Raw genomic sequence first — 27,179 nt, 5'->3', positions numbered from 1 at the left:
TAAAAGAAATTTATGAGTCAATCAAGAATATTGGAATGCTACATAGATGGTGGATGATATTAAGGAAAGGCTATTAATTTTTTAACTTGTGATAATGGTATTGTGGTTTTATTTTTAAGAAACAAAAGCTTCTTATTTAGAGATACAAACTAAAAAATGCTCAGAGGAAACAGGATGGTGTCTGAAATTTGCTTCAAAATAGTCCAGGGGTAGGGGTTGGGCAGTGGGAGTAGAGGGACAGTTTAGGGTTTAGATGAAACAAGAGGGGCCAGGGTTTGATGGCAACCGTTTCCGGTTAATGGCAATATGAAAATTGAGTAAACAGTAAAAATATGTACTATTTTCTCTACTTTTGTGTTGTTTGCAATTTCCCATAATAAAGGGATTTTTAAATCAACAAGTGAAAATACAGTGCAGAAGATGAAGGGCTGGGGGTGAAGGGTGCCATTTGAAAGAACAGAGGGGCCTGGGGTATGAGAGAAATTTTCTGGAGTAGCAGGGAACTGATTCACAGGGGGCAAATGCCTCAAAGTGAAAAGGGAACTAGAGGGGCTGGATCCAGAGGGAAGAGAATCATTCCACGTTGAGTGGACGGAGGACGATGTACCAGGGTGCAGAGTGTTGCGGAACAGACACCCGCCAGCTGCCCAGAGACCCTCCTGCAGCCCCCAGCGCTCCTCTCCCCACTCTCCCTCCCAGTCCCTGCCTCCCCGAGCCCTCCAGCTCTCTCCCTGACCCCCAGGCCCTTCCCTGGCTGGAAAAGGGCCTGAGGGTACCACTCTTCAAGGCAGAGCGGCCACCTGATGAGCCCTTCCCTGGGACTCTGGTCCCAATTTGGTTACTGGGACAACGCTGTCTCCCATTAGACACGCTTTGAAGGAAGACCCTGGAGTGACCGGCTCAGTCATGCTGGGAAGGATTCAGCTGTCTAGCTTTCAAATGCCTTTTTTTTTTTTTTTTGGCTTTTTTATTTCTTTTGGAAAGATAAGAGTTGATGCTTTTACCCTAAAACTGTGTGCCAAGCCGCTCTGGCTATCCTCAGCCCCACTCTTCCCCTATCTCTGTAGCCCTCCTTTCCGTCCTTCATAGGCTGCAAGCTGACTGGCGCCCGACCCCAGGTCCACACCCACCTCCCTCTACCCCCTGGTCCATCCACCACTCCCGGCCTCCTCCCCCACTCTTCTCTTTCTGGCCCCGCTGCAGTCTCGGGCCCCTCGGCTTCCTGGGCGCCTGGCCACCACGCAGCGCCTGGAAGTGCTCCCTCCCTCATCTCTCATTCCCCACTTTGGAAAGCCGGCCACCGGACAGGACAGCTCCCGGGACAGCTCCCGCAGCCTGCTGCATTGCAGCGCAGCCGTCTGTGAGGGAGGGGCGCAACCTGCAGCCCCCGCCCCCCGCCCCGACCACCCCCGCCCAGCAGCCCCCAGCCCCGGCACGGCCGGCTCTGCGCCGCACGCATCTGTCGCAGTTAAAAGCGCCGCTGCCAGAGCAAAAGCGCCGGTCCCTCTTGACTGTCCCCCTCCTCACTTTTCGGGCTCAGAAATGTGGCCCAGGCAGCCCCCTTGTGGCACGTGGGGGCGCCACAGACTCTTGGCTGGTGTCTGAAGAATTCAGACTGTCTGATTCCACCGCACCGTGAGTTGGCACAAATCTTCGGTGGCCCAACTCCTACCCGATGCAGAACTCTGCTCAGCGGCCTCTCTGAGTGGGGGGCACCTCTCCCCTCCCCTCTCCCCGTCCACACCTCTCCCTTCTCCCTCCAGGAAGGAAGCGAAGGAACTCTCCTGTTGAATATTGCTCTGACAAGCAGACAGGTGTCTGGCAAACGTGATTGTGGTGGTGGGGGAAGGGGGGGCCAGGAAGGTGGTGGGAATGGGGGCTTTTCTCGAAATGACGTTTGGTTTCCATCTCTTATCTCACAGATGGGAAACCGAGGTGCGGGGAGGGCCATAGTCCCTGTCTGTGTCAGAGTCAAGGCTGGAGATCCTCCACCAAGTCCAGCCTGGGGCATTTCCCTGAGGTGCCGGGGCACCCTTAAGATGTGCCCCCTCTTCCCCCTCCCACTTGTCCAGCCCCAACCCCTCCAGATCTGGTTCTCCCCGTCCGGAAGCCCTGGAGGGCCCCTGGATGTTCTCCGTCCTCTCTAACTCACTGTCCACACAAACAAGCCCAGCCCCCTCCGTCTCTATCTGCAATCTACTTGCAGACAGGCAGGGCCCTCTCCACATCAGGTTAATAATGCCATTTTCATAAGCCTCTGCCCATAGGTGCTACCACCTAATTTTGAATCTGCCCTTCAAACGGATTGGGCCACAGAGGAGCTGGGATCTCAAGCACCGCTGGGAGGTGCTTATAACTAATCAATCCGTCCCCTGCCCACCCACACCCCCCCAGCACTCGGCACAGCCTCGCTGAGCAGCCTTCAGCAGCAGGGTGTGGTGGGGAGCCTCGGAGAGTCTGGGGTTCCATCCTGGCCCAGCCTCACACCAGCTGAGAGACGGTGAGTATAGGACTTTGCCTTTCTGTGCCTCAGTTTCCTCATCAATCTAATGGGGCTCATGAGACCAGTGTGCAGGGTTATTGCCCGGGTGAGTTCTTTGCAGACAGCCCAGTTCGGGACTTGGCTCCAAGACGGGGCTCCATAAATCTCCATGCCTGCACCCCCTCTTGATCACCTCAATTTCCAGTGTCTTATTCCCTGTTTGTTTCCCCCACCAGACCGACTGAGCTTCGAGGACAGGAAGCCACCGGCATCACTAAGCCACCGGCATCACTTCATCCCCAGCCTCACGCTTGGGACTGGGCCGGGGGAAGGTAGGTACACTGTGGTGGCTTGGAGAATGAGTGCATGGATGGATGTCTGTCCCATAGTCTATGGGATGCCCAGACCCCGCTGAGTTTCTCCTCCCCAGACCCCTGTCTAAGCTGGCCCTTCAAGGAAGCCGCCGGGAAAAACTGTCCCTTTATGCCTTCATGCTTTACCCCTCGTGCTGTTATATACAATGCAAATTCTCGGTCTATTAAATGCAGATGTGGGCTCTGCATGTCATTTATGCTGCCTGCTGCATCTACTGTGAGTTCCACAGGCCGGGGGCTGCCTCCGGCTGACTTGATTTGTGCGATTAAGCCAGCAGAGGGGACTCTGCCAGGAGAGGTTCCCGTTTGTATTGGGAGCAGGGTCTTGAAAGGCCAGGCTGTTTTCTCTCTTGCGACACTTGTTACATACCTCTCTCTCCCTCCCTGGGTCCCACCGTCTACTCCACAAGCATTTATGAAATGTCTGATGTGTGCAAGCCTACACTTATCTCATTTAGTCCTCACTTCAAGCCAGTGACGGAGAAACTCTCATCTCCATTTCACAGGGGAAAAGCCGAGTCTGAAAAGTAAAGGGAATTGTCTCGCAGCTAGAGAGCAGGGAGTCAAGCCGGTCTGCCTGGCTCGGGAGCCCCCAGCCCTGCTGTGGCTGCCTACTGCTGCTGCTGCTGCTGCTGCTACTGCAGGGCTGACCAGGGCTGGCCGGGAGGCCAGCAGCTCCTGCAGAAAAGGCAGGGGGCTGCATACAGAGTGTTCTCCCTAGCAACTGGAAAAGGGGCCATAGAAAACCCAAGAGGGCTGAGAAGCCGCTCAAGAGATAGACATGGAGCAGCTGGCCCCAGGAGGGGAGCACCATGCCCTCCCCTGGGCTTTTAGAACAGCAGGGCAAAGGGCTCTGTCCCAGGTCTAAAAGAACAGAGACAGAGGTGTTAGGACAGGTGTAGAGGCGCCCAATCCTGTTCCCACCATTGGTGGGGGTATTGCCATTCAGCACAGAAAGGAGAGGACTGAAAAGAGAGGGAGCCCACAGCCTGCAGAGATCGGAGGGCAGAGGGGGCAAGAGGGCTGCTGCACAGCCGAGGAGGCAGATGCAAAAGGCAGGGGAGGGCTCAGCAAAGCAGCTCTGCGTGCGAGCCCTGAGCAGGCTGCCTGGGGAGAGAGGGAGCTCCCTGTTACAGGAGGCATCCGAGGGGAGAGAGGCAGGCCAGTGCTTGGCTGAGAAGGCTGCAGCACGGTTTCCTGCCCAGGCTGGCAGCCCACATGTTTAGGCCTTTGAGAAGCTCCCACAGCACCAACTCCTGAGCAGGCAAGCGGGCAAGTGAGCGAGGTGGCCAGAGGAGACCAGGCAGGGGTCAGTATGAGGCCATTTGGCCTCTCCCAAGTAGCTTGCCCTGGGCTAAATGGCAAAGGCACAGAGATGGTTGGCGGGGTGCCTCTGTCCCAATAAGGCAACGAGGGAGAGGAGCAGAGAATGGGGTTGAGTGCCCAGGGCTGGTCGGGGGAGGTGGGGACTGTCCTGCTGCCAACTCCCCTCTTGAGGGCCAGAACACCTAAAGTGGCCAAGCACCTGCCCTGGCTCCTGAGCCCACAGAGGCTGGCCTGTGTCCTCTCTGGGGCAACAGGCTGGCAGAGTGAGTGGAAGGAGCGAGGAGGTCTGGCAGGTTGAGGGGCCCTTTTCTGGAGGCTGAGCAGCAACCACAGATGCAGCCAGCTGCCAGACTGTGACTTACATGTTCAGTGGACTCATGAAAGCTCCTCACACAGTGACAGGGCTGGGGGGCCGGCCTGCTGATGAATGCAGCCCACACGGGAGTCGGGAGCTGCCTCTCCTGGCCCATTCACAGGGGTTCAGTTCCCAGGAACTGTGGGTGGACAGAGCCTTTATCAGGGGACCTCTGCTAGACAAGCCTCTGTTCTGCAGTTTCCAAAGGAGTTTTCTGCCTTTTGTTCCCAATGCAGGCACTCAGCATGTGTGTGTGTGCGCGTGTCTGTGCGTGTGCGTGTGTGCATATGGGGGATGGCTGCGAGGCCAGCCAGGGCTCCTTGTCCGTGAAATGCCCAAGGTCCTCGGGGGCAGAGATGCACCTCCATGGAGCAGAAAAATTTCAAGGAGGGCAGAGTCATTCAAGGATGGAGCCCATCCTCACTGCCGCCTCATTGTCCTGCTCCTGACAACCCAATCTGTCAGCCCTGGGGTCGCCACAGCTGCTCCGACCCGCCGTGGGGGGGCAGCATCGTGTTGCAGGTGGAGCACGCAGGCTGGTTTGCCTTCCTGGCTAACAGACAGACAGACGGACCTGGCAGCTCAGTTAGGCACTGCAAGCCCTTCGGGAAAAACTGTTTGTTTCTCGGGAGCCTCTGTTTTTGCTGGTTTTTGTTGGTGCTGTTGTTTTAACCTATTAAAAGGTTGATTTGAAGCTGCAGGTGTGAAAATGTTTGGGAGAGTGACATTTACATGTGTCATTTACATAAACGGGGGAGGGGGCGCGATGCAGGGTGCAGAACAAGAGGCACCCACATGGGAAATTCTGTGAACAGGGATCTCTGGTTCAGGATAGCTGGTGGTGCAGAAAGGGTTCTGAAGGGCTTTGGTGTAGATGTGAAAAGTCACCAACCCAAATCCCTATTTAGAGGCAGAGGCCACAGGGCAGCAAGCCCTTTAGCCCCTGCCGGACACGGAGGGGACACTCCCCCTACACTCCTTTTTGCTGTGGCTCCCTTGCCCCGTGCTTGAGGAAGTTAGGAAATGGGATTCTGGCATGAAGCGCAGGGTTAAATTGCAGAGACCTGGACAGCTCTACATATGGCTGCAGAGAAATAGCCCCAGTATCAGACATGTGCCCGACCAGGCTCACGCTCCCGAGTAAACAAATCAAACATTTCGGAGAGCGGAGCCTTTGTTCACAGCGGCCGAGGAGGTTCCCTTTTGTGTAAAGGGCAACGTGCAAGTCATACTTCCACTAGGTAAGGCTGTACTAACACACAAAAAGTTCATTTAGCCTGAGCCCAGCCCAGGGAGAATTTTCTGTGAAATTTAGGAGAAGTCAGGTTTGGCCAGAAGTTTTTCCAGGAATTATGAACCTCTGGAGACTGTAACCACTGTTCCTTCCGAGTGACCCTTGCCAAAGTCTGTAAAATATGAGCCTCAAAAAATCTGCCTGTGGAGAAGTCTGACTTTTTATATGTTATTTACATAAAAATAAACTCTCACCAAACTTTTCGGGAAACCCGATTAAAAGTGGTAGGGCAGCCCCTTCCCCGGCCCCCAGGTGTTCAAGAAAGCACACTTTTCCCTGGGAAGATGTCTGGGAGGGAGGCGAGCGTCAGCTTTTATTGCCCCTCACACTCTCTCTGGCATTTGTGTTGTCCTCTGTTGGGTCTCCCTGCCCTGAAAGGGAGCAGCTGCCCGTCTCAGGGAGGGGGTTAAGCATTTCATGACGGGGTAAGATGGGGAGAGCTACCGAGTTTTGCCGGGTACTGCGTGTTGGCTACTGTGCTGGATGATTTATTTGCGTTATTTCCTCATTGAGATCTCAATAGCCCTGTGTGAGAGAGATTATGAGTCCTTTTTTTTTTTTTTTAATATCAGGAAACCAAGGCACAGAAACACTTGGGGATTTGCCAAGGACACGCAGCTCAAGTCTGTTCTGTAGCTGGGTCTGTGCTCAGGGTGGCTGGCTTCCTGCAATGCCTCCTTCTCCCTTCCCCTGGGAGAGAAAAAAAGGGACCAAAAGCCCAAACACTGCCAGTGGCTCCTGTTACTCCTGACAAGCTCCCCAGGGGGATGCTGCCTTGGCCTCACAGCTCCTCTCCCCCAAAGCCTGTGCTTTTTTTAGAATATGACTCGGTCCCAAAGGTCCCAGCACTTGCTCTCAGCCCTGTCCTTCCCCAGAGCCCCTCATCGTTACTCCAGTCATCACATGTCCCCCTCCTGTTCTGGGACCAGACCCATTTACCTCTGGCAAGGAGGAGCCATAATGGCAATCAGCCATTTCCAAGCTATAATCATACCCCGAACGTCATCCCCAGAACTCACAACACTGAGACTCTACTCCCGCGCTGTGGACCCCATGACCCTGGGTTCTGGGGCCCTGCACAAGGCAAGCATCAGGGGAACTTGGTATAGCGCAGGCTGGGGCAGTGGGGGGGGTGCCAGCCTGAGCCCCACCCAGAAGGGTGTTTGCAGCTTTACAACACTGCAGACTTACCCAGCACCACGGGACAGATGACACGATCCTCTGACACTGCCCATCTGCCCATCGGTGCAAGAAAGAATTCGAGGCGGTTTTCACTGAGGCAAAGTCAGATCCAGGCAACACTGGGGGAGCCCAGGGCTCCTAGAAAGGGACAAAGGAAGGAGGGTGATTAACAGTTGACCAGTTTCATCAATTCTAGAAAAATGCAAAACATTCCCTTTAATTGGGGAAAAAATGTCAATGAGGCATCCCACTTCCAGGGTCAGGACTTCGGCGGGCTTCTGAACACAGTGTTTCGTGGGGCACATCTAACTTTGGGCTCCCCAGCAGGGATATTTCAAGCCTGCTCTTTAAGGCCGGGGAGAAACTGGCTGAAAAGGCATGGCCGCGCAAAGCGTAAGAAGTAGGGAGCCCGCTGAGAGAAACAGGTAGCCCCGTGGGGGTGAGGTGCGCCTAGCAGGTAAACACCAGTGGGGAGGGGCTGAGGCTGGCAAGTTCCAAGACAGACCCTAAAGGGTCTTCCATGCCAGGATAAGGCCTTATTTTTTGGACCCCGTCCCGGAAGCTCCAGGAAGTCAGATGGAGGCTTTAAAGCAAGACAGTAACAAGGTCACAATGCCATTTTAGAAAGATCACTCAATGAAAATAAACTTTTGCAAACAATTTAACCCACCACCCCATCTCTAAGAAGCTGGGGTAAAGGAACAGTCGAGGATGTGTTTACAGATTTAGCTGCAAGAATGCTCACTGCAGTGTCGCTGGTAACAGCAACAAAAAATGGAAACAGCTTAGATCTTTTTTATCGGGCATTAGTTGAGCAGAATCGTATTAATTAAAACCTCGATTTGTGACACGCTTCCTCAGTGATCTGCATTAAGCACCATTTTTATGTATTCTTTTTTAAAAAATAATTTAATGAACACCTATGAATCTGTGACCCACCCTGACGGCTAGGACTGTGACCAAAGCTCCTCCTCCCCCAGAGCACTTTCAGCTGGGATTTTCAACAGTAGAAAAGAGTGTAATCAACAATGGTGCATACATACCGTGGAATATTAAACAGCTCTTAAAAGGAATGAAACGGCCAAGACCTATTGTCTTCTAATGGACCTCAGTGTTTTGTGCAGAACTGGATTAATCATGATCTTTTGTTCATAAACACTGTCTCATCATTGGTCCAGAAAAGCCCCCTTTTATTTTGCTAATTTATGCACTCATATATTCATTTATAATAATGTCATAAACACTCGTGAGCCCACTCCCCAAACCCAAATCTCAGCAATTACTTACACCTGTCGCCACCAATTCACCGCCCTCCACCCCCCAACCAGGGTAAAGGACCTGAGGCTTTCATGCCAGCAGCAAGGTGGTTAAATAAACTCTGGTGTGTACAGCTCGCAGGATACTGAGGTGTTGTTATAAGGAATAGTGTTGATCTTTATTATCTCTAAGCAGACTCTTGAAGGAAGAAACACAAGCTGCTGCGAGAGGAAATGTACACTATGATATAGTTTATGTAAAAAATAAACAAAGTCGTAGATTTTAGAGGTATATTTATCTACATATGCAAATGCACAGAAAAAAATATCTGGAACCAGACGCCTGAAACTGAGAAGAGCAGTTAATTTGCTGGGGGGTGGTGGGGAGGGATTGAGGGAAGCATTAAAGATGGCTTTATCTGCAGTGTTTGATTTTTACTAATGCGTGTATTAATTATCAATCCATTTCTTGCATAATTAGAATAAACATTTTGTGTGGGGGGGATTTAATTTGTTTGTTCGCTTGTGGGTTGTTCTTGTTTTTGTTTCTGTTTTTACAAATACAAAGCAAAGGGCATGTTTCCTGATGGATTGGGAGTGGGTACATGCCCAGAGCAAGTTCTGCAGACACAAGGGATTTATTTTATCGCGAATATATTTTTAAAAAAATATTTATATGCTCTCACTGGAGCCCCAAGCCTCCGAGCAGCCTGTCAGTGACATTGGGCCGGCAGGTGTGTGCCCAGGGCTGTGATTTCACCACCCACAGCCCCAAATCCCTCCCAAGCTGTCCAGCACCCACGGGGGAGCGCTTTACTTTTTAGTCTTTAAGAGGACCCGAAAGCCAATGCCCTGGCCGGTGTTCTTGGAGATTAGCCGAGTGGAATGAGACCTTGGGGCAATGTGACATGAGATGGGGCCAGGCGGTGGGGACAGGGACCTCTAGAGAGCTGCGGCCCGGCGGCTCACGTTCGCAGCCTAGCAGGCTTGCTGGTAAGGAGCTGGGGCCTCACTGTGCCCCCTGACGGCTTGATTCCTGTGCAAAACACACAACTGCCATGTTTCTTCCCGACTCTAACCCAGAGGGACTGTGGCTAAACGGCACTGGCATTTCTAACTGTCAGCTGCAGGAGAACGGGAAGAAACCTTTGCCCACCCTAGCCCACCCCCACATCCAGAGGAGGCACCCCGACTCCCGTCAGAAGCCCCTCTGTCCCCAGCTCCTGCTTGCACACTAAGCTTCAGGGCCCCCTGCAGCCGTCACAGGCTCTTGGAATCCTCAAACAGGCACAGGGTTACTTGTGTGACAAGGATGTGACAAGCATACTACCATCTACGTAGAAAGGCACTGAGGCTCCCAGACGCCAAGAAGACAAAACTAAGCCCACTTTACACCCAGTTGGGTGGCACCCTCGTCCTGCTCAGTCTCCATCCGCACAGATCACTAATTGGTTAATTGGTTAAATGTCTTCCCTCTCACCAAGCTAATGCAGACAGAGGCCTTCGAGAACCTCTTTACCCTCTGCCAGGCAGAGACCTATTTTCAACCATGACTTTGTGCGGAAGAAATCTGAGACAGGTTAAGCAGCCCTCGGCCCGCATGCCTTGCTCTTAATCGCCTTTCCTGCACGTGAAGCCCCACTATTTATTACACAGCATTTTAGTTTGGACTGAGTTTGATTCCTGTGAAAACCTTGAGGTGATTGCCATAGTTTTGCAATTTTTCTTTTTTTTTTTTTTTTTTTTTTGAGACGGAGTCTTGCTGTCACCCAGGCTGGAGTGCAATGGTGCAATCTCGGCTAACTGCAACTTCTGCCTTCCAGGTTCGAGCAATTCTCATGCCTCAGTCTCCTGAGTAGCTGGAACTACAGGCATGCACCACCACGCCCAGCTAATTTTTTGTATTTTTGTAGAGACGGGGTTTCACCATGTTGGCCAGGCTGGTCTCAAACTCCTGGCCTCAGGTGATCCACCCGCCTCGGCCTCCGAAAGTGCTGGGATTATAAGCGTGAGCCACCACACCCAGCAAATATGAAATATTTTTATGGTAAATAAAAATGCAGTGCCCGGACTGAGGTTACCTGCATCCAACCTGTAGGCTGGGGTAGCCCCACTTGGAGACACTCCACTCCTCTCAAAGTCCGCATAAACCCAGCCAGTACCAATGAAAGATATGCCATTGCCTCAAGAAAATGCCCTCTGCAACCTCACGTCGCCCTTCCCCTCCACCCTGACCCTGCTCCCCACACCTTCCCTTTGGATTCCAAAAAATGAGAAAGGCTTGCAAAAGGGCCATTCGGCGGCCGATCCACCTAAAATAAGTGCCTTTTCTACATGTGTTGAGCATCTACTATGTGCCAAGCATTTTATGTTTTATTTCCTTTAAGGTACCAATCAAGGCAACTCTTGAAAGTTGCATCCCCATCCTATGTAAGACGGGGAGGATGATTTACAGCCACATGTCCACAGTCATCCATCTCCCCTAAGCAAACCCTGCCCTGTCTGACCCCCACAGTCATCCATCTCCCCTAAGCAGATCCTGCCCTCTCTGACCTCCAGGTAGACCCCGAGCCCCATCCCAGATGTCCCCATGCACATCTGTATATCATGGTGATAAACTTTAACACCGCCCTTGCTTTCACATAGCAGACAGACAAGAGTAACAGGGTTGGTGGGTTTTTGGATAATATACTGTGTTAAGGTTATATGACCCTGACTCCTCTCAGACCCTGTCTCCCAAAAGGGGCTGTTGGGTGGGAGAGAGAAGAGCACACATACCTGTCAGGGCACCAAGCGAGTCTGGAAGGCTGGTCTTCTTCAAAGTCAGACTAACAGGGCCCCTCACCCCTCCAAGCCAGGTGCCATCTTGGGGGCAGCAGGGCTGGGTCATGCCCTGTCCTCAGAAAGCCCTGGACCCACTGCCCACTGGGGGCAGTGAGCCTCAGCTGCAGAATGAAGGGCTTGAGTTAGTTCCATTCTAAAGAATCTACAAATTTGCAAATTGTCGAAATTTACACATTAGGACAATGAATATCGTTTTTCAGACCTTTCGATTTGGTCCTGGGCCAGGCACCCACTCCCTTCCCAGGAGAAAGCAGCCATCTCCCCTTCACGCCACCTGGGGGGGCAAGAAGAGAAACTGCTCACTCGGTGGCATGGCCAAATGGCATCTTGCCTCTCTGAGCCCTTGCCCCAGGCCTCACCTGCTGCCAGCAGCCCTACTGTGTGCTGAGGGAAGATGGGACAAAGGAGTCACCAATGCAGATTAATATGAAGGAGCAGGACAAAAATGCCATGGGGTTGCTGTGTACGGGGACCCAGGGTGGAAGGGATGAGCAGCCTGGGGCACAGCCACTTAGAATGGCACATGCAGGTGGCAGGGTCAGGAGAAAGGAGTTGCAGCTCAGCGTGCTAAATTAAGATTTACTCAAAGTCCAACAGAGGCTGGGGCCCAGACTCAAATACACGTTTTTTTCTTTTCTTTTTTTTTCTTTTCTTTTTTTTTGAGACGGAGTTTCACTCTGTCGCCCAGGTTGGAGTGCAGTGGCATGATCTCGGCTCACTGCAGCCTCCATCTCTCAGATTCAAGTAATTCTCCTACCTCAGCCTCCCAAGTAGCTGGGATTACAGGCGCACGCCACCACACCCAGCTAATTTTTGTATTTTTAGTAGAGACAAGGTTTCACGGTGTCAGCCAGGCTGGTCTCGAACTCCTGACCTCAAATGCTCTGCCTGCCTCAGCCACCCAACGAGCTGCATTACAGGTGTGAGCCACCCCACCCAGCCAGACTCACATAAACTTTTCTATCCATTTGCTAGAGAGCAAAATGGGTGTCCACCAAGGGCAGGAGGCTTCCAGGAGCTGAAGAGCAAGGCTGCAGGGCCATGGCCAGTGAGGACGCCAGCGAGGCTGACGCTCTGGCTGGACTTAGTCCTTGCCCAGTCCGGGTTATTAAAGTGAGCGTGGGCCCGGGTGTGAGGGTGGGTGTAGGTCCCAGGGCCTCGGATTCCTCTTCTGAAAAATGGGGATAATAAAAGGAAGGCCCTCGCAGCTTCTTAGAAGGATTGAAAGAGTGAAAACCTGTAAAATGGTGAAAGCAGCGCTTGGCACATAGTAAGCACTCAGGAAGCATCACGGAGGTCCCCAACGTAGCCACGTGGAAAAAAGAAGCTCACAACAGAAAGGCACGCGAGCAGAGCAGGCTGGAAGACTGTGTGTGTGCACTGTGGTTGCTACTGTAGAAAATGTACGCATGTCAAAAAGACTGGACTTTCACAATTAAAGAAACAAATGTATTCAATAACTTTTTAGCAAGCAGCGAGGATCGAGTGGCACAGGACGGGAGGAGATCCACTTGTACGCTTGCAGCCAAGGTAAGATGTGGGGCAGAGGTCCCATGTCGACCTCCCCCAGGGATCGGGTGGGCGGGCAGGGGAGGTGGGGCAGTGAATGGGATGGCCTGGCACTCAGGACAAGGGGTAAAGTGTTCATTCGTCTGTAAGAAAAAACCACGACATGGTGGTGGGTACTCAAGGCCTCTATTCAAATACTTGAGCAGCTATAATTAGCAGGTCCTGGGCCAGCTGTCCTGTTCCTCCTCGAACACCAAATAAGCTAGAATGAGTTGGGAATGACAGCAAGCACCTTTGGGGGAGATGGAGGCAGACACTGAGACCCCCAGTCTTGTGGTCTGGATGCCCCTCAGGCCACGAGGCTGGCAGTATCAACACCATGGAATGAAGATGGCATCTCTGGCTCTGAAGGTCCCAACAGGTTCCCAAATGGCAACTGCCAACCCCACTCTGGGCATCTGCTCCTGCCCAGGAGAAACCTGGCTTTAAACCCTGCCTCTGTCTCTCGGGGGCCTTGTGCCAGCACCTCGCCCTCCGAATCCCAGTTTAACTCTGTAAGACGGCAGCACATCCCCCAACTCGTTAGGAGCAAAGTCAGTTTTAGGGGTGAGTGGCTAGAATCACGCCTGACACAGAGCAGGTACTCAGAGACTCATTTGAATGTATTTAATAAATACATTCTAGTTGTCCCTCTCTGGGTCACATTCCGTCTTCCGCACGTACCCCTCACCAACTCCAGTCATCAGCCTGCCCCTCCCGGGGAAGGTCCTGTGTGCTGGGGCTGTGCACCATTGTCGCCGATAATTATGGTTCCAGAGCAGCCGCTTCACCCCTCTGGACTCTAGTTTACTCACTCTCCAAGCAGGGCATCGTCCCCTTGTGGGGTTAATGGGAAAATTAAAGTTGACACCATGCATGAAATGCTGTCCAAATCTTGACCATTACAATTACAGTGGGTGTTCTGGAAGTAATAGTCGTAAGAATCCTAATGACGGTAGCTATCCCTGACTTGTCCATAGCATTTACAGTTTACAAAGGGCCTCACACACCCGTCTTCCCTGGAAGGAGGTGCTCCTACCTTTCTAATCGTCCCTTTAGAAACTGAGGTTCTGCAAGGCTAGCCAGCCTCTCATCTGCCTCCTGCCCTCATTCTAGTTCCACCAGGCCCTGAGGTGGGGCCCTCCTTGTTTGCCTCAAAGTCTTCACCTTCCTACTCTAAGAACAGCTCCACTCCTAGGCCTGCAGCCACCTGGGCTTGTCCACGCAGCCCACTGGGTGAGAGTAGAGAGCCCACCAGAGATGAGCAGGTTCCACTCTTACACCCCTCCCAGCCCAGGGTGGAAAATCAAGACAAGCCGTTAGAAGAGACCACATAGTCTGTGCTTTCAACCATTGCTCAGATCTGGCAACCTCTGTTTAAATGAAATAATATGATGACCCCAATTTATAGGAGCAGCTGGTGGAACTAAGGCAGCAATGGGTATCCCTGAGCTCCACCTGTTGGGCCAGCCACCTCCTCTCATTACTGTTTCCCAGGGCCCCCCGCAGGCACCTCTCAGGAACCCCAGAGCTACAGGAGCACAGTGAGAAGGCCACCACCCAAACCCTCCCTGCAGACATGGGGAAACTGAGGACCTGGGAGAGGAAGGTCATGTTGACAGTCAGTGCCCATCTAGGCTAGGAGGCTGGTGCAGGCCTGTCCCTGCCCACTTGCCTTGAAAGGCAAGATCAGCCTCAGGAGCAGCTGATTGGCCCCGCTGATTTGGGCAAGACAAGAAGGACAAGCTCACCCGTGACCCCTCGCACAGCCCCTCCCGCAGGCGGCACACGCCCCTTCCCAGGGTTATTCTGGGCAGAGTGATACAGCTGCCCCCTGGAGCTGCCAGTCAAGCATAGAGGGGGCAGGGACACAGCAGCAGGAGCGCTGCTGGGCCCAGGCACTCCCTGTCACCTCAGTGGCTTAGCAAGGTGAGGGGCTGGGGGTCCCTCTACAGAAGACCCCCACCCTGCTGGGTGGTTTGGGATTTAGACACGCCCTGGGGACAGCGTAGTTCTACTGTAACTCCCTGTTCCTCCTTCCAAAGACTCAGTTTCCCCATCACTATGATGAAGTCCGAGGCCCATGGGGCCTGGCATTCAAGCACCTCGGTCCAGACCATAGGGGAAGAGAGGGAATCTCCGAGACTGGGCTGCCCTGGGCCGAGATGCCAACGGCCTCCCACCCTGTAAGGCTCAAGTCGTCTTTAGCCACAAGTCAGGGGTGTGCAAGATTGAAGGGTCCCGGGGGGAGGGACTCCAACATAAGCTATGCCAGGCCAGCAGCCCCTGCAGACTCCACAGTCCACTGGGATCCCCAGGACCCAACCCAAACTCCTTATGAGGCCCTCAGGAAGCCCCCAGGAATCTCACCAGCCTCCTCACCAAGTCCCATCAAGTGAGCCATCCTTGACACTTGTTCATACCAGGGAAACCAGGAAGGCTTCCAAGCCTCAAGCTGCCATGGACACATCTTAACCTTGACACGAGTTCAACAAAATTAATAATAATAATAATAATCAATAAATAATAACAAACCCTCCCAGGGTCCCTGCATGTCCACCCTCACTGTGACGCTGTGCCTTCCATCCACAGGAGGCCACAGCAGGCCAGGCAGCAGAGGGAGCTGCTGGGGGTATTCATTTTGAGGCCACTTCACTCCTAAGACCCAGTAGCTATGTCCCTCAAACCCAAGGAGCTCTGAGCACCACCTACAAGGAGGCCAAGATGGACAGGGATCTTCACCTGACACCCATCCTGGCAGCCCAGAGAGCCAGGGGCCCCAGGTGTGACTGGGCTAGTTTCTGGAGGCCAGGAGAGGGGTCATGGCCAGCATTCCAGAGAACCCACCTCTCCCTTACTCCCCTTTCCATCCTCACAGCCTCCCCACTCCTCACCAGCTTCACCTTCCTCCTCAGCCCCCCAGCCTCCCACCCTCCTCCCCTGTCCTCACCTCTCCCCTAATTCCTCCACCCCGGCCCCCCGCCCCAGGCTCAACTCTGCTCCTAAATATCCTCTCATCTCCTCTTCCAAGCTCTATTTTTAAAATCAGATTTCCTTTACTGTACAGGCGAGCTGACAGAGAGAGGTATTTGCTGAGGGATTTGTCCCCCCCATGGCCCCCCCACACCCAACCCTTCATAGACACACGTTGGCAGCCCTGACCCAATGGGCCACTGGCTCAGAGGCAAGCAAGGAGCTGACCCGACAGAGGCTCTGGGCACTGAAGGTGGTGAGGCTGGGGCGTCTGTCTCTTGAGTGTTGGGGGGAAGAGGGTCCCATTCGAAGACCTCAAAGGCAGTTGTGACCCCAAACCAGCAGCATTAAATTCTGGGCTTTTTTTTTTTTTTTTTCAAATAAGGCGGGAATTTCCAAATCAGTAGATATTTCTTAAAGAAACTGTCATGAGATTTGAGAACAACATGTATTAAGCCACAGTTGAAGGACTGAGAATATGATTTCTGCAAAGCGCAGAGAAGAGGCAGGGCCCAGGCTATGGCAGGCCAGCTGGTAGGCAGGTGAAGCCAGATGGGAATCCCAGAGTGCCCATCTAAAGCCAGAATTTGGAGGCCCGACAGGCCCCAACAATGCCCAAAGCCCTCCCAGAGAGGTAGATGCTCAGCAGGTGTGGAGGGAACCCCCTGGCCCTGCTTCCAAGGCCCCTCACTCACCTCCAGTGGGGTATTCGTCTCCAGGACATGAGTCTCATCTCCTTCCTGGTGATGACCTGCAAGGTGGGTCTGCCTCCATTTCCCTCCATTGGGGATCGAGCACCGTGCCTGGCCCAGAAAAAGAATCAGGACATGCTGCTGTATGAATTAATGAATTATGGGCAGAGGGACATGGTTAAACAAAAAAAAGAAAAGAAACATTTGGGGACAATAAAATCGAAACGCATTTGGAGGCTGGAGAATGGGAAACTCAGTCTTTTCAGAGAGAAGCATGAGGAACAGGAAATGGAAGCTGGAAACTGTAGGTGGTGAAAAGTTCTAGTTTCATGCGAAAAGAACTTCAGCTTTATAGTTTAAGTAGAGAAGAGCAATCCAAAGATTTTCAATGTAAGAAATAATTGGTCCAATTTTCATTTCATGCTCAGGCATTTAGATTTTATGTTGAGGACATGAAATTTGACAGGTTTGAAGCTGGGAGTGCCACGATTAAAAGTGGGTGCCTTGCTAAAATGGTGAGGCTTTTTGTAGTGATGAAAACACGTTGAGATTTTAAGCAAGAGTTTCATAATTTGAGTTTCCTGGGAAGAAATCTGGACTTTGTTCAGGATCAAAGTTTTATTTCATGCTAAGGAGTTTGGATTTTTGCCAAAGGGTTTTAAGAAATGTGATGATGAGATTCTTGCTTGTGGGAGATAAGTATGCAGAAAAACATGATAAAATATATTTTACGGGTAACGGCTTTGGGATTCACATTACAAGCAACAAAGAAACACTGGAAATTGTAAAAGTAACGGCCACCAATTTAACAATCATGCGCAAACATTTTGAATTTCTATCTTGGGGGAGTGCCGATTTCAACCTGCAGAGCTTGCCTAGGAGGTGTGATTAATCTGGACACCAAAGTTGAAAGATTTTAATCAGAGGAGTTAAATGATCAATATTGCGAATATGAAAAGAAATTTGGAATTTATTTTGAGGCTCCAACATGATTAGACTGTTGCATACGCCAAGGAATTTGATTTAGCCAATAAAACTTTCTAACAGAGTGGCCTGGTGAGTTTTTTGCGTTTGATAAATAGTATGCAGTGAATTACAAAATAAAATTCACATTTTATGCTAAGAATTTGGACTTTTCTTCCATTTACAACTAAGAGACACTGTAAGATTTTAAAAGGAGTTATAAGATCAAATTTTATATATTGTCCTGGGAAGTGTGAATTTGACTTTAAGGGATGACATGATCAAATTTTTATATCATGTTAATAACTTTGGATTTAAGCCAATAAAGGGCTTAAAGCAGGAACAGGATGAGATTTGGGGTTTTTTAATAGATCATCCTGAGAGAAATTACATGGTAAAATGTCGCATTTTGTGTTAAGTAGTTGGGACTTTATGTTACAGGCAATGAAGAAACCTCGAGAAGTTTTAAGTTGAGAAGTTACATGCTCAAACAAGTGCATTTTGGCACAGCTATAAGACAGGATCTCTATGATAAAGATGATATGATCAGATTTTGCTCACATGCTAAGGAGATGTGATTTTACAAGAGAGTTGAAGGCATTCAAGTGCTGTGTTTGGAAGGGGTGGGGGATGAGCTCATTGAGCTCATTGTTGAAATCTCATGCAGAGGCGTTCGGATGTCAGCCAGTAAAGCGTTTTAAGAAGTAAATTGATGAGGGTTTTGTCTCCAGAGAAATTGGATTGTAAACAGATTTTAAGTTAAGGTATCTGGATTTGCTGAACCAGATAATGAATAAGCCTCAGACCACTCGTGAGCAGAGGCATCCCCTGGGCACAAGGGCACCCAGGCTGGGCTCCATGATGAGGAGACGGGTCATTTATAGACAAAGCATGTTTTTATAAAAAGAAGTTATATGATTAAATTTACATAGCATGCTAAGAAGTTTGGACACTATTTTGAGGGATGACAGAATTACATTTTTATGCCATGCTAAGGAATTTGGACTTCAGCCATTAAGAGTCTTGTTTTTTTTTTTTTTTTTGAGAGGGAATCTCCCTCTGTTGCCCAGGCTGGAGTGCAGCGGCGCAATCTCGGCTCACTGCAACCTCCAAGGTTCAAGCGATTCTCCCGCCTCAGCCTCCAAGTAGCTAGGATTACAGGCATGAGCCACTACTCCCGGCTAATTTTTGTACTTTTAGTAGAAACAGGATTTCACCATGTTGGCCAGGCTGACCTAGAACCCTTGACCTCAAGTGTTCCACCTGCCTTGGCCTCCCAAAGTGCTGGGATTACAGCTGTGAGCCACCGTGCCTGGCTCATTAAGAGATTTTTAAGGCAGTAACATGGCAGAAATTTTGTCCTGGGTAGAGTAGTCAGAGAAATTTTATGGTAAAATGTATTGTTCTATGCTAAAAATAATTAGACCTTATCTCATAGGTAATTAAGAGATAGAATAAAGCTTTAAGCAGAAGTTATAAGAGCAAATTCGTGTATCTTGCAAGGGAGAGTGACCTTTTTATTTTGAGGAATGACATGGTCAGAATTTTATATCATGCGAAGAGGTTTGGAATTAAGCCAATAAAGGGTTTTAGGAGTGACCTGATGAGATTTGGGGGTTCGTATTAATCAGTTGGCAAGTAAATTACATGGTGAAAATTTTTATTTTATGCTACGTGGTTGAAACTTTACAGGCAATAAAAATGAATTTTTATATGTGTTAAATAGAGAAATTATGAGATGACCTTTATTCATCTTGCTAACAGTTTAAACTTTGATGTTAAGAAGTATTAAGATTTTTCTAACATGCCGAGGATATTAGATTTTGAGCTGAAGGCAGGAACATTGAAGGATTTAATCATTCACATGGCCGAATTTGTAAATATGTTAAGGAGTGTAGACTTTATATTAAGAGGGTGCATAATCTAGTTTTTAAATCGTCTTGCTAAGAAATTTAAATTTTCACCAATAAAGAGTTTTAAGTGAGAGACATGCTGAGATTTTTATTCCTGATAGATAAGTCTGCAGATGCATTACTTAGTTAAATTTTGTATTTCAATTAGAATTTTATATTAGAGGTTTGGAATTTTACAGTAATAATGCATATCTCAGAGGACTTTTATGGAGAGGAAATGAGTTAATTTATGCAATGTGCTATGTACATGATGATGATGATGATGATGATTCTTATAATTCTTATACCATGCTAATTTGTATACTGTGCTTTAAAAAAATGTGATCTCTACCTTGAGGAATGACAAAATAAGAATTTCATATTATATTAAGGCCCTTACATTTTAACCAGAGAATAGTTTTGGTGAGTTTACATGTCAGATATGTTTATGCTAGAAGGTTTGGATTTAATATTGCAGACAGTAAATAAACAGTGGAAGGCTTTAATCAGAGAGACTGCATGATCAAATTTAAGTGTCATGCTAACAAGGGTGTACTTAATTTTGAGAAACAGCAGATCTGAATTTTGTATCCTGTTGGAAAGCTTGGATTTTAGCCAATGAGTTTCACGTAAGGGGGAACGCATTTTTTTTTTTTTTTTTACAGATGGGTCCAGTGGCTTAGAAGAAAACTCAGAAGTAACAAAAGGTGTTAAATTTATAAAGAGCAGTAACTTTACAGCTAATCTATCAGATAATCAAAGCTTAATTTGCTCTGCCCCAGCAGAGAAGAAATGTGCAAATAACCCCAACCAAGACATTCCCTTTCAATTCTGTCTCAGCCCACTAAAACCACCCAACACTAGATTTCCAAAAATCCACTCTGGGACCGTCAGATTCCAAAGATGTCACATGTTCCCCCCAACCCCCACACTCAATGTCCCAACTCTGCCAGATACATGTCTGTTGGGAGGGCTCAACCAGCAACAGAGAGAAAAAGATATTTGCTAGAAAGAGGAGACCAGACCCACTGGCGTTAAGAAGGGGACCTGGGAGGATAAGACTGGAGAGGCGTGCAGACATGCTTGCACTGGTGAAATTGAGGCCAGATGTGTGAAGTTCCAGAAGCCTCACAAAGAGGGCAGTCCTGGGAGAGTGGAGATTGTAGGAAGAGAAGGAGATTATTTGAAGATCTCCTCAACAGCTCAGAGCTCAGGAGAACATAGCATTGGAAGGAGACCAAATCGAGAACGAGAAATTGGCCAAAAGTCTGAGTTGGAATCAAGTAACAAATATGCAGTTATCCAGCACATAGTAGGTATGTTATAAACTTTATGGAAAAAAAAAAAAAAGAACCCAGACCTGTACACATCCCCTGAAATTTCTATTTTGAACATGGGGAAGGAAATAAGAACTATTTTGGGCTGCTGACCCAACTGACGGGACAGTGGCCAAGTGCCCATTTTCTCCTCTTCCACTGCACTGGTGAAACAGTAGGCATCTTTGCTAGAGATTCCCGCTCCACAACCAAGGCGGCTGGGCTTGCTCCAGAGCCCTGAGCCTGCCAGGGGTGGCTTTCGATGGTGCTGAGATGTGACCTCTGTGATTCTCAGGTGACCAAAGCAGGAAAAGAGGACTGACCAGGTGCATGTGCCAGGGGGAAATGGAGCAGCCTGTGCACCCTGCCAGGTACCCGCCTGCCACGGTGGCTGCTCCCAGCCACAGAATTTATGGGCTGTGAATTTTTCACATCTATGGAGGAAATGGACAGGACAGGCAGACTGAATAAGCCTGGGAGGCAGGTCAGGGGTTGACAGATCTTCCCTCCTTGGGGGCACCCCAAGTGACCAGCCAAGGGGGCTGGCTCGATACAAGAAGGCTTTCCCCCATTTCTCTCTGCTCTGATTAGTTGGGCATCTGATTTGTCCTTGAGACCCTGATACTGCCACTTCACAAGATCCTAAACTACTGCCTTTACCCCCCACACTCCCCTTCCACCACCAGGTTCTGATCTCCACGGTCCCAGCTACTGACTGGACGCCATCACAACCTTACCAATCTTCAGAATACACTCCTTTCCATCCGACGAAATGATAGAACCCTCTGAAGACTCATTTGAGACGATGATGGAGCATAAGAATCCATCATCAAAACAAATGGAGTCCTCCGAGGGCTCATCCAACACCACCGAGGCGACATCGGGCAGTGGAGTGCGGGGAGAGGCAGGACCAGCCAGCGGCCCAGCCCAGGAAAAGAAGGAGCCCCCCAGTGGCCCACTCCAGGAAATGGAAGAGCTGCCCACTGATCTACTCCAAGACATGGAGGAGCCATCCAGTGGCCCACGTAAGGAAATAGAGGATCCACCCAATGACCTACTCCAAGACCTGGAGGAGTCATGCAACGGTTCACACCAGGCAAGGGGGGATCCACTCAGTGGAGCATCTGATAGGATGAAAGAAGCATCAGTCAACCCATCGGGAGCCCGAGAAGAACAAGAGGCTCACACTGACCTGAAGGAATCGGGAAGGGAGGAGACTCCTCAAGAAGAGCAAAACCAGACCGAGCACTCAGCCGCAGAACTTATGGCCATGGTGAGGTCCATCATCTCGCTGTACTTCCGAATGCAAGACCTCAAAGAGCAACAGAGAGTAGCAGAAGAGATCTTGATCAAAGGGATCAATGCAGGCCAACTGCCCGCCCCGAAGCACTTCTCTGGCGATCGCAGAGAATTCCACGAGTTCATCGTGCTCTGCCAACTGACCTTACAGAGCTACCCAAGAATGTTCTATAATGACCGTCTGAGAGTTGGCTATGTCATCAATCACCTGTCCGGCTTGGCATTAGAATGGGCCAAAGCTCTACTGCAGGAAAACAGCCCCCTGATCGGAGACTTCCCAGCCTTCCTGGAGGCCATGTCCGAGGTGTTTGAGTACCGCCAGGCACTGCGTGTGGCAGAAGAGGCCATGTTCACCATCAGGCAGGGCGGCCGCTCTGCCACTGAGTACATCGATGAGTTCCAGAGCCTGGTACCCATCTTGGGCTGGCCAGATGAAGTCCTGCAGGCCCACTTGTGCCAGGGGCTCAACGAGGAGATCAGGCACTATCTATTCCGGGTCCCTCAGCCGGATTCCCTAGACAGTCTGATTGTGCTCATCCTGCAAATAGAAGAGAAGCTGGCAGAGAGAAGAGCTATGCTCAGGCTGCCCCCCGAGGCCCGCCCCCGGAACCTGACCTGGATCGACTCACCTGCTCCAGAGAGGTGGATGGTCAGCAGCTGGTTGCCCAGCGAAGTCCATCCGGACATCAATCGCGCCCACCTCTTCCTGCTGCTCATGGTGAGAGTGAACCCCTACCACAGCGTCGCGGTCCAGGCCCTGGTGGATTCGGGAGCTGACGGCAACTTCATGGATGAGAAGTTCGCCCAAGAGCACTACGTCGAGCTCTACGAGAAGCCGTACCCACAGCCGGTCCAATCCGTGGACGGCTCGCTGATTGGCAACGAGCCTGTCTGGCTCTACACGGAGCCCCTGGTGTGTATCCACCAGAACCACCAGGAGTCCATCGAATTTGACATCGTACCTTCACCGAACTTCTCTGTGGTCCTAGGCATCCGCTGGCTCCGAGTCCACGCCCCCGAAGTCGACTGGATCAAAGGCCGCTGCACCTTCCACTCTCCCTACTGCCTGAAGAACTGCTTCCGCCCGCCCCCGCCATGCATTGCCCTAGAGAGGCACGGCATGAGCCTGCTACCCGGACTGCCACACCCATACTCAGACCTGGCCGACGTGTTTAACCCGAAGGAAGCAGATGATGAGACTTCCGACCAGCCAAGCTCAGACGGATCCGATGATCTTTCTGAATCAGAGCCCTCTGAGCTTCAGCAGGCTGGAGACAGTGATCACAGCGGGACCTTTCACGAGTGTCCCTCCACCGCGCCTTGGGAACCTGTGGGTGCCGGGATGCAAGAAAGAGCCGGGCTACAGGAGGAATACTGGGACCTGCAGGACATGCTGACCAACAGACAGGACTACATACAGATGATTCCGGAACTGTTTGACCAGTTACACGGAGCCGAGTGGTTCACAAAACTGGAGCTGCGTGGGACCATTGTGGAGGAAAGCGTGAACGGGCACCGCACCGAAGACGTGTGGAAAGCAGCGTTTGGTTTGGAGCTTGAAGAGATGAAGAGCTACCAGCCGTTCGCGCTCTCCCCAGACCCTATCATACCTCAGAACGTGATTCACTTCATCCTAAAGGACATGCTGGGGTTCTTTGTGCTTTCTTATGGCCAGGAAGTCCTCATCTACTCAATGAGTCAGGAGGAGCACCTCCACCACGTCCGCCAAGTCCTGGTCCGCTTCCGCCATCACAACGTCTACTGCTCCCTGGACAAGAGCCAGTTCCACCGCCAAACCGTGGAATTCCTGGGCTTCGTCGTCACCCCCAAAGGGGTGAAACTGAACAAGAACGTCATGACCATCGTAACAGGGTACCCTACCCCTGGCTCCAAGCTATCTCTGCGAAACTTCATCGAATTCGTCTTCCCCTACCGCCACTTCGTGGAGCGCTTCAGCGTCATCGCAGAGCCCCTGGTGCGGCAGCTGCTGAGCTCCTACCAGTTCTACTGGGGAGTCGAGGAGCAGGAGGCCTTCGAGTGCCTGAAGAGGGCTTTCCGCAAGGCGCCTCTCCTCCACCACCCCAAGCCCCAGAACCCATTCTACTTGGAAACCGGCGTCACCGGCACGGCCCTGCACGCCTCCCTGATCCAAATCGACGACCAAACCGGCAAGAGAGCCTGCTGCGCTTTCTACTCCCGCAACATCTCCCCTATCGAGGTTGAGTACTCTCGAGCGGAGATGAAGATTCTTCCAATACGGGCTGCCTTCATGGTGTGGTGCCGCTACCTGGAGAACACCGAGGAGCCCATCATGATCCTTCTCAACACAGAGGATCTAGCCTCTCTGAATAATGACAGGCTCACCGTACTTCTCCCCGGGCATTGGGTCTTCTTCTTCTCCCACTTCAACTTTGACGTCATGGAGCTGCCAGAACAAGACGGCGGCCGAGCTCTGCCACCTGTGAGAAACCTCCGGTGGAGGAGAGCCTTCCAGAGGAACACTGCGGCCAGGCAAACCCTGCTGCTGGCCTCAAGGGGATTCCCCAGGGATCCATCGACGGAATCCGGGGAAGAAGAGAATGAAGAACAGGATGAGCCCAATGAACAGACCCTACGGCAAGAGCTGCTGGCCATGATACCCATCGACCAGATCCTCAACAGCTTCCTCGCCCACTTCAGCATGGCCCAGATCAGGGCCGTCATTCTGCACTTCTTCCGAGGCCTCCTGTACTGGAAGAACACCCTAGCCCTGGCAGCCATCCTCGTGCTACTGCGCGTGAGGCAGTGCCTCTCGCTGCGGCCGGCACCCGCCATGCAGGTGGCTCGGCCCCAGCCCCAGCGCTCCCTACGACTCATCCTGGATTCGTCCCTCATCGCAGGCAGCAGCATCACGACAGCCATCACCCAGCTGCTCACCCAGATGCCCGCTCTCGTAGGCGCAAACACCATCCCAGCCCAGGAGCTGGCTGAGCTGTTCCTGGGCCCTGGCCGCTGGCAGCGAAATGCTCTGCACTCCCAGGCCCACCGAGGCCTGCAGTTCACCCCTGGCTTCTGGCTGACGCTGTGTGAGTTCTTCGGTGTCAGAGTCACCCCCCAGGAGGGCCACCTCCCTGCCCTGCGTCAGAACCGCTACCTGGAGCTGCACGTCGTTGGTGATGAGGATGTCGTCTTGCGAGAAGCCCTGCAAGACGACCTGCAACGTTACCGTCAGTGTGGCCTGCATGACGGCCTGCAAGACACCTCGCAGGACAAGCAGGACAACGACGTGCAGGAGGCCTCACCCAGCCACACAGCAGCCACCCACCCACCCCACCCACGCCACCTGATGGATCCCCAGGTCCTGGAATTCCTTGGTAGCCGCCTGCTCCACATCCGCAGTGCGGATGGCCAGCTGCACCTGCTCAGCCGGGAGCAGGCAGCCAGGGCCCTGAGCCAGTTCCTGACCCTGATCTACAGGCGGGCCCTGCCCATCCCCGCCTGGGAGAGCCAGCCCAGGGAGCAGGCAAGGCTAGAAGAGCTGCCTGATGAGGACGAAGATGCTGACCTCGACTGAAGACGCCTCCCCGTCTCCAGCAAAGAGTCCCCTCTATGTCTCACCCCAACACCTCCCGACGTCCCCTGGCCTCCCCGCGCCTCAGCCTGCTTCGCTTCCCTTCCTGCCACTCCTGACCCAAGAGGAACCCACTTGTGAAGGGCAACAACTTCTTCAACTCATCAACCAGCAATGCCACCTGTGCTAACGGACTACTCAGTCCTCAGAGACCCAGCGCCAGCCCTGGGCTACGAGTTCTCCGTTCTCCAGGTCCCAAGCCCATGCCCGGGAGTGACATCCATGAGGGAGAAAGCAGTGGCGAGCAGGAAGTGACCCCATGACGCGTGGCCAGATGAAGAAGCAGGCACAGCAGGCGCAGCCAAGCAAGCAGGTGCCGGGGCCCCCCACCCAGCCCCACGGCACCCTGTGCCGCCCTGGGACACTGACCTCGGGTGCTCCACTGACTTCTTCTACCTCCACTGCCGGTGCTCCTGCTCCCCTGAGCTCCCGCCCCCGCCCCCCAACCCCCATCCCCCAACCTCCCGACATCTGATGATGTGGTGCCTCCCTCACCCCCATCACACCCTGCAAGCAAACCCACCCCCACCCCCACCACATCTGCTTCAGCTTTTTTGACCCCGCCTTCCTCTGGCCCTGAGCTCTGGACTTACCTGGACAAAGCCGCTCTTTGGGGCATCCGGACGTACCAGTGCCACTTACCAGACTTGCACAGCAAAGAGGGCCCCTGCATGCCTGGGGGCGCCTTTCCCTCCCAACACTGAACACTGGACAGTGCAGGGGTGCAGGGGCCCCTCATACAGGGATGGAGTCCCAGAAGGCACACAGACATCCAGGGGACCATGCCGAGTCACAGAGAGGCTCTGGCCACACCACCGCTTTGCACGGGGAGTAGAACTTTCCCCACCCCCTGAGCTTTCTCACCCCCCAATCTTTTTGCACTCCTCAAATAAAGCAAACTAAAAGACTGTCTGACTTTGGGGTTTGTTCTAAAAGTGGAGGTGGTGGGAGGATAGGCGGGGAAGGGGACACGCATGGGAGGAGGGAGGGAGTAGGTGAGGTGGAGGAGGGGGCAAGTGGACTGGGCAGGAAGGGTGGGGGCAGGAAACGCTCTGCCCTGAAACAGCCCCTGGGGGCCTGGCACATGGGCAGCAGGCCTCCCCCAACCTTCCTGAAGGCATCCCCACCAAGACTCTGGGCACTTCTTTCTGCCATGAGAAGGCACCCACCCCCACTGAGGCCACCAGGGACGTGCACCCCCCACAGGCTCATGTCAAAGAGAGGACAGAAGAGGTGCCTCAGGGCAGTGGGAGGCGGGGGAGTGGGGGCTGCCTCTCCTAAGGGTTCCAGAAAAGGGAGCCCCAAAACCCAGATCCCACCTCTGGCCTTGGCCTCCTCGCCATGTGAGAAATGAGGTGCGGTCTGAGCCCCACACTGCAGGGTCCACAAGCCCTGGTCTCAAGCAGTCCCTAACCCCCACCCCGAGAGGAAAAGTCCTGGGTCCCATTTCAGAGGGTCATGCTGTCCCCAAAGTGGCAAAATGGCTGTTATGAGGGTGAGGGTGCACTGCCCTGGGTAGGGGGCTGCCAGGGGTCCCACAGGGAGTTGGGGAGGTAGGGCAGATGGCACTCACCCACTCTGAGTTCCCCCTCCACAGTCCAGGACATGCTGACCCCTCTTCCTGGCCATGGGTCACACCTATCCAGGAGTGGCCTCCAACCTCCCAGAGCACCCCCGCCCCACTGCACCCCTCCACAGGTGAGAGCTCTGCGAGGACACAGAGGGGAAGGAGCCGTGGGCCTCTCTCAGCATGACCTTGAACTTCATCTAGGA

General features: G+C 52.1%; 1 protein-coding gene, 1 long non-coding RNA gene and 4 other non-coding genes across 8 annotated transcripts in view; 1 reads left to right on the top strand and 5 right to left on the bottom strand.

Annotated features, from left to right (window-relative positions):
* Window positions 1-20,480, bottom strand: part of LOC103784048 (uncharacterized) — a 137,868-nt gene extending 117,388 nt beyond the window's left edge. For all 3 annotated transcript variants that reach the window (XR_010109783.1, XR_010109782.1, XR_004666313.3), the window contains exons 1-2: window positions 11,048-20,480; window positions 7,023-7,151 (exon numbers count right to left, since the gene is read on the bottom strand). This is a non-coding gene — a long non-coding RNA (uncharacterized LOC103784048). The remainder of the gene's footprint in view (window positions 1-7,022; window positions 7,152-11,047) is intronic.
* On the top strand, window positions 4-26,465 carry RTL1 (retrotransposon Gag like 1). Its single transcript, XM_034938161.3, has 4 exons — window positions 4-2,500; window positions 2,719-2,814; window positions 12,582-12,643; window positions 21,184-26,465. The coding sequence occupies exon 4, from the start codon at window positions 21,270-21,272 to the stop codon at window positions 25,347-25,349; it is 4,080 nt and encodes a 1,359-aa protein (XP_034794052.2). The 5' UTR covers window positions 4-2,500; window positions 2,719-2,814; window positions 12,582-12,643; window positions 21,184-21,269; the 3' UTR covers window positions 25,350-26,465.
* LOC112437117 (small nucleolar RNA SNORD112) lies at window positions 8,114-8,190 on the bottom strand. The gene has a single exon (XR_003025777.1). It is a non-coding gene; the product is annotated as a small nucleolar RNA SNORD112 (small nucleolar RNA).
* Window positions 21,275-21,356, bottom strand: MIR136 (microRNA mir-136). Its single transcript, NR_106536.1, has one exon. It is a non-coding gene; the product is annotated as a microRNA mir-136 (primary transcript).
* Window positions 21,494-21,562, bottom strand: MIR432 (microRNA mir-432). The gene has a single exon (NR_163068.1). It is a non-coding gene; the product is annotated as a microRNA mir-432 (primary transcript).
* Window positions 23,005-23,060, bottom strand: MIR127 (microRNA mir-127). Its single transcript, NR_163119.1, has one exon. It is a non-coding gene; the product is annotated as a microRNA mir-127 (primary transcript).
* Window positions 26,466-27,179: the final 714 nt, after the last annotated feature.

This window comes from Pan paniscus, chromosome 15, assembly GCF_029289425.2.
Source record: "Pan paniscus chromosome 15, NHGRI_mPanPan1-v2.0_pri, whole genome shotgun sequence".
Classification (NCBI taxonomy): domain Eukaryota; kingdom Metazoa; phylum Chordata; class Mammalia; order Primates; family Hominidae; genus Pan; species Pan paniscus.
Note: the sequence above shows the minus strand (reverse complement) of the source record. Positions and strands in the feature narration are given on the sequence as shown.

What these genes read in the sequence shown, in the direction of transcription:
- RTL1 (XM_034938161.3), top strand. Translation starts at nt 21,270, where the DNA reads ATGATAGAACCCTCTGAAGACTCATTTGAGACGATGATGGAGCATAAG.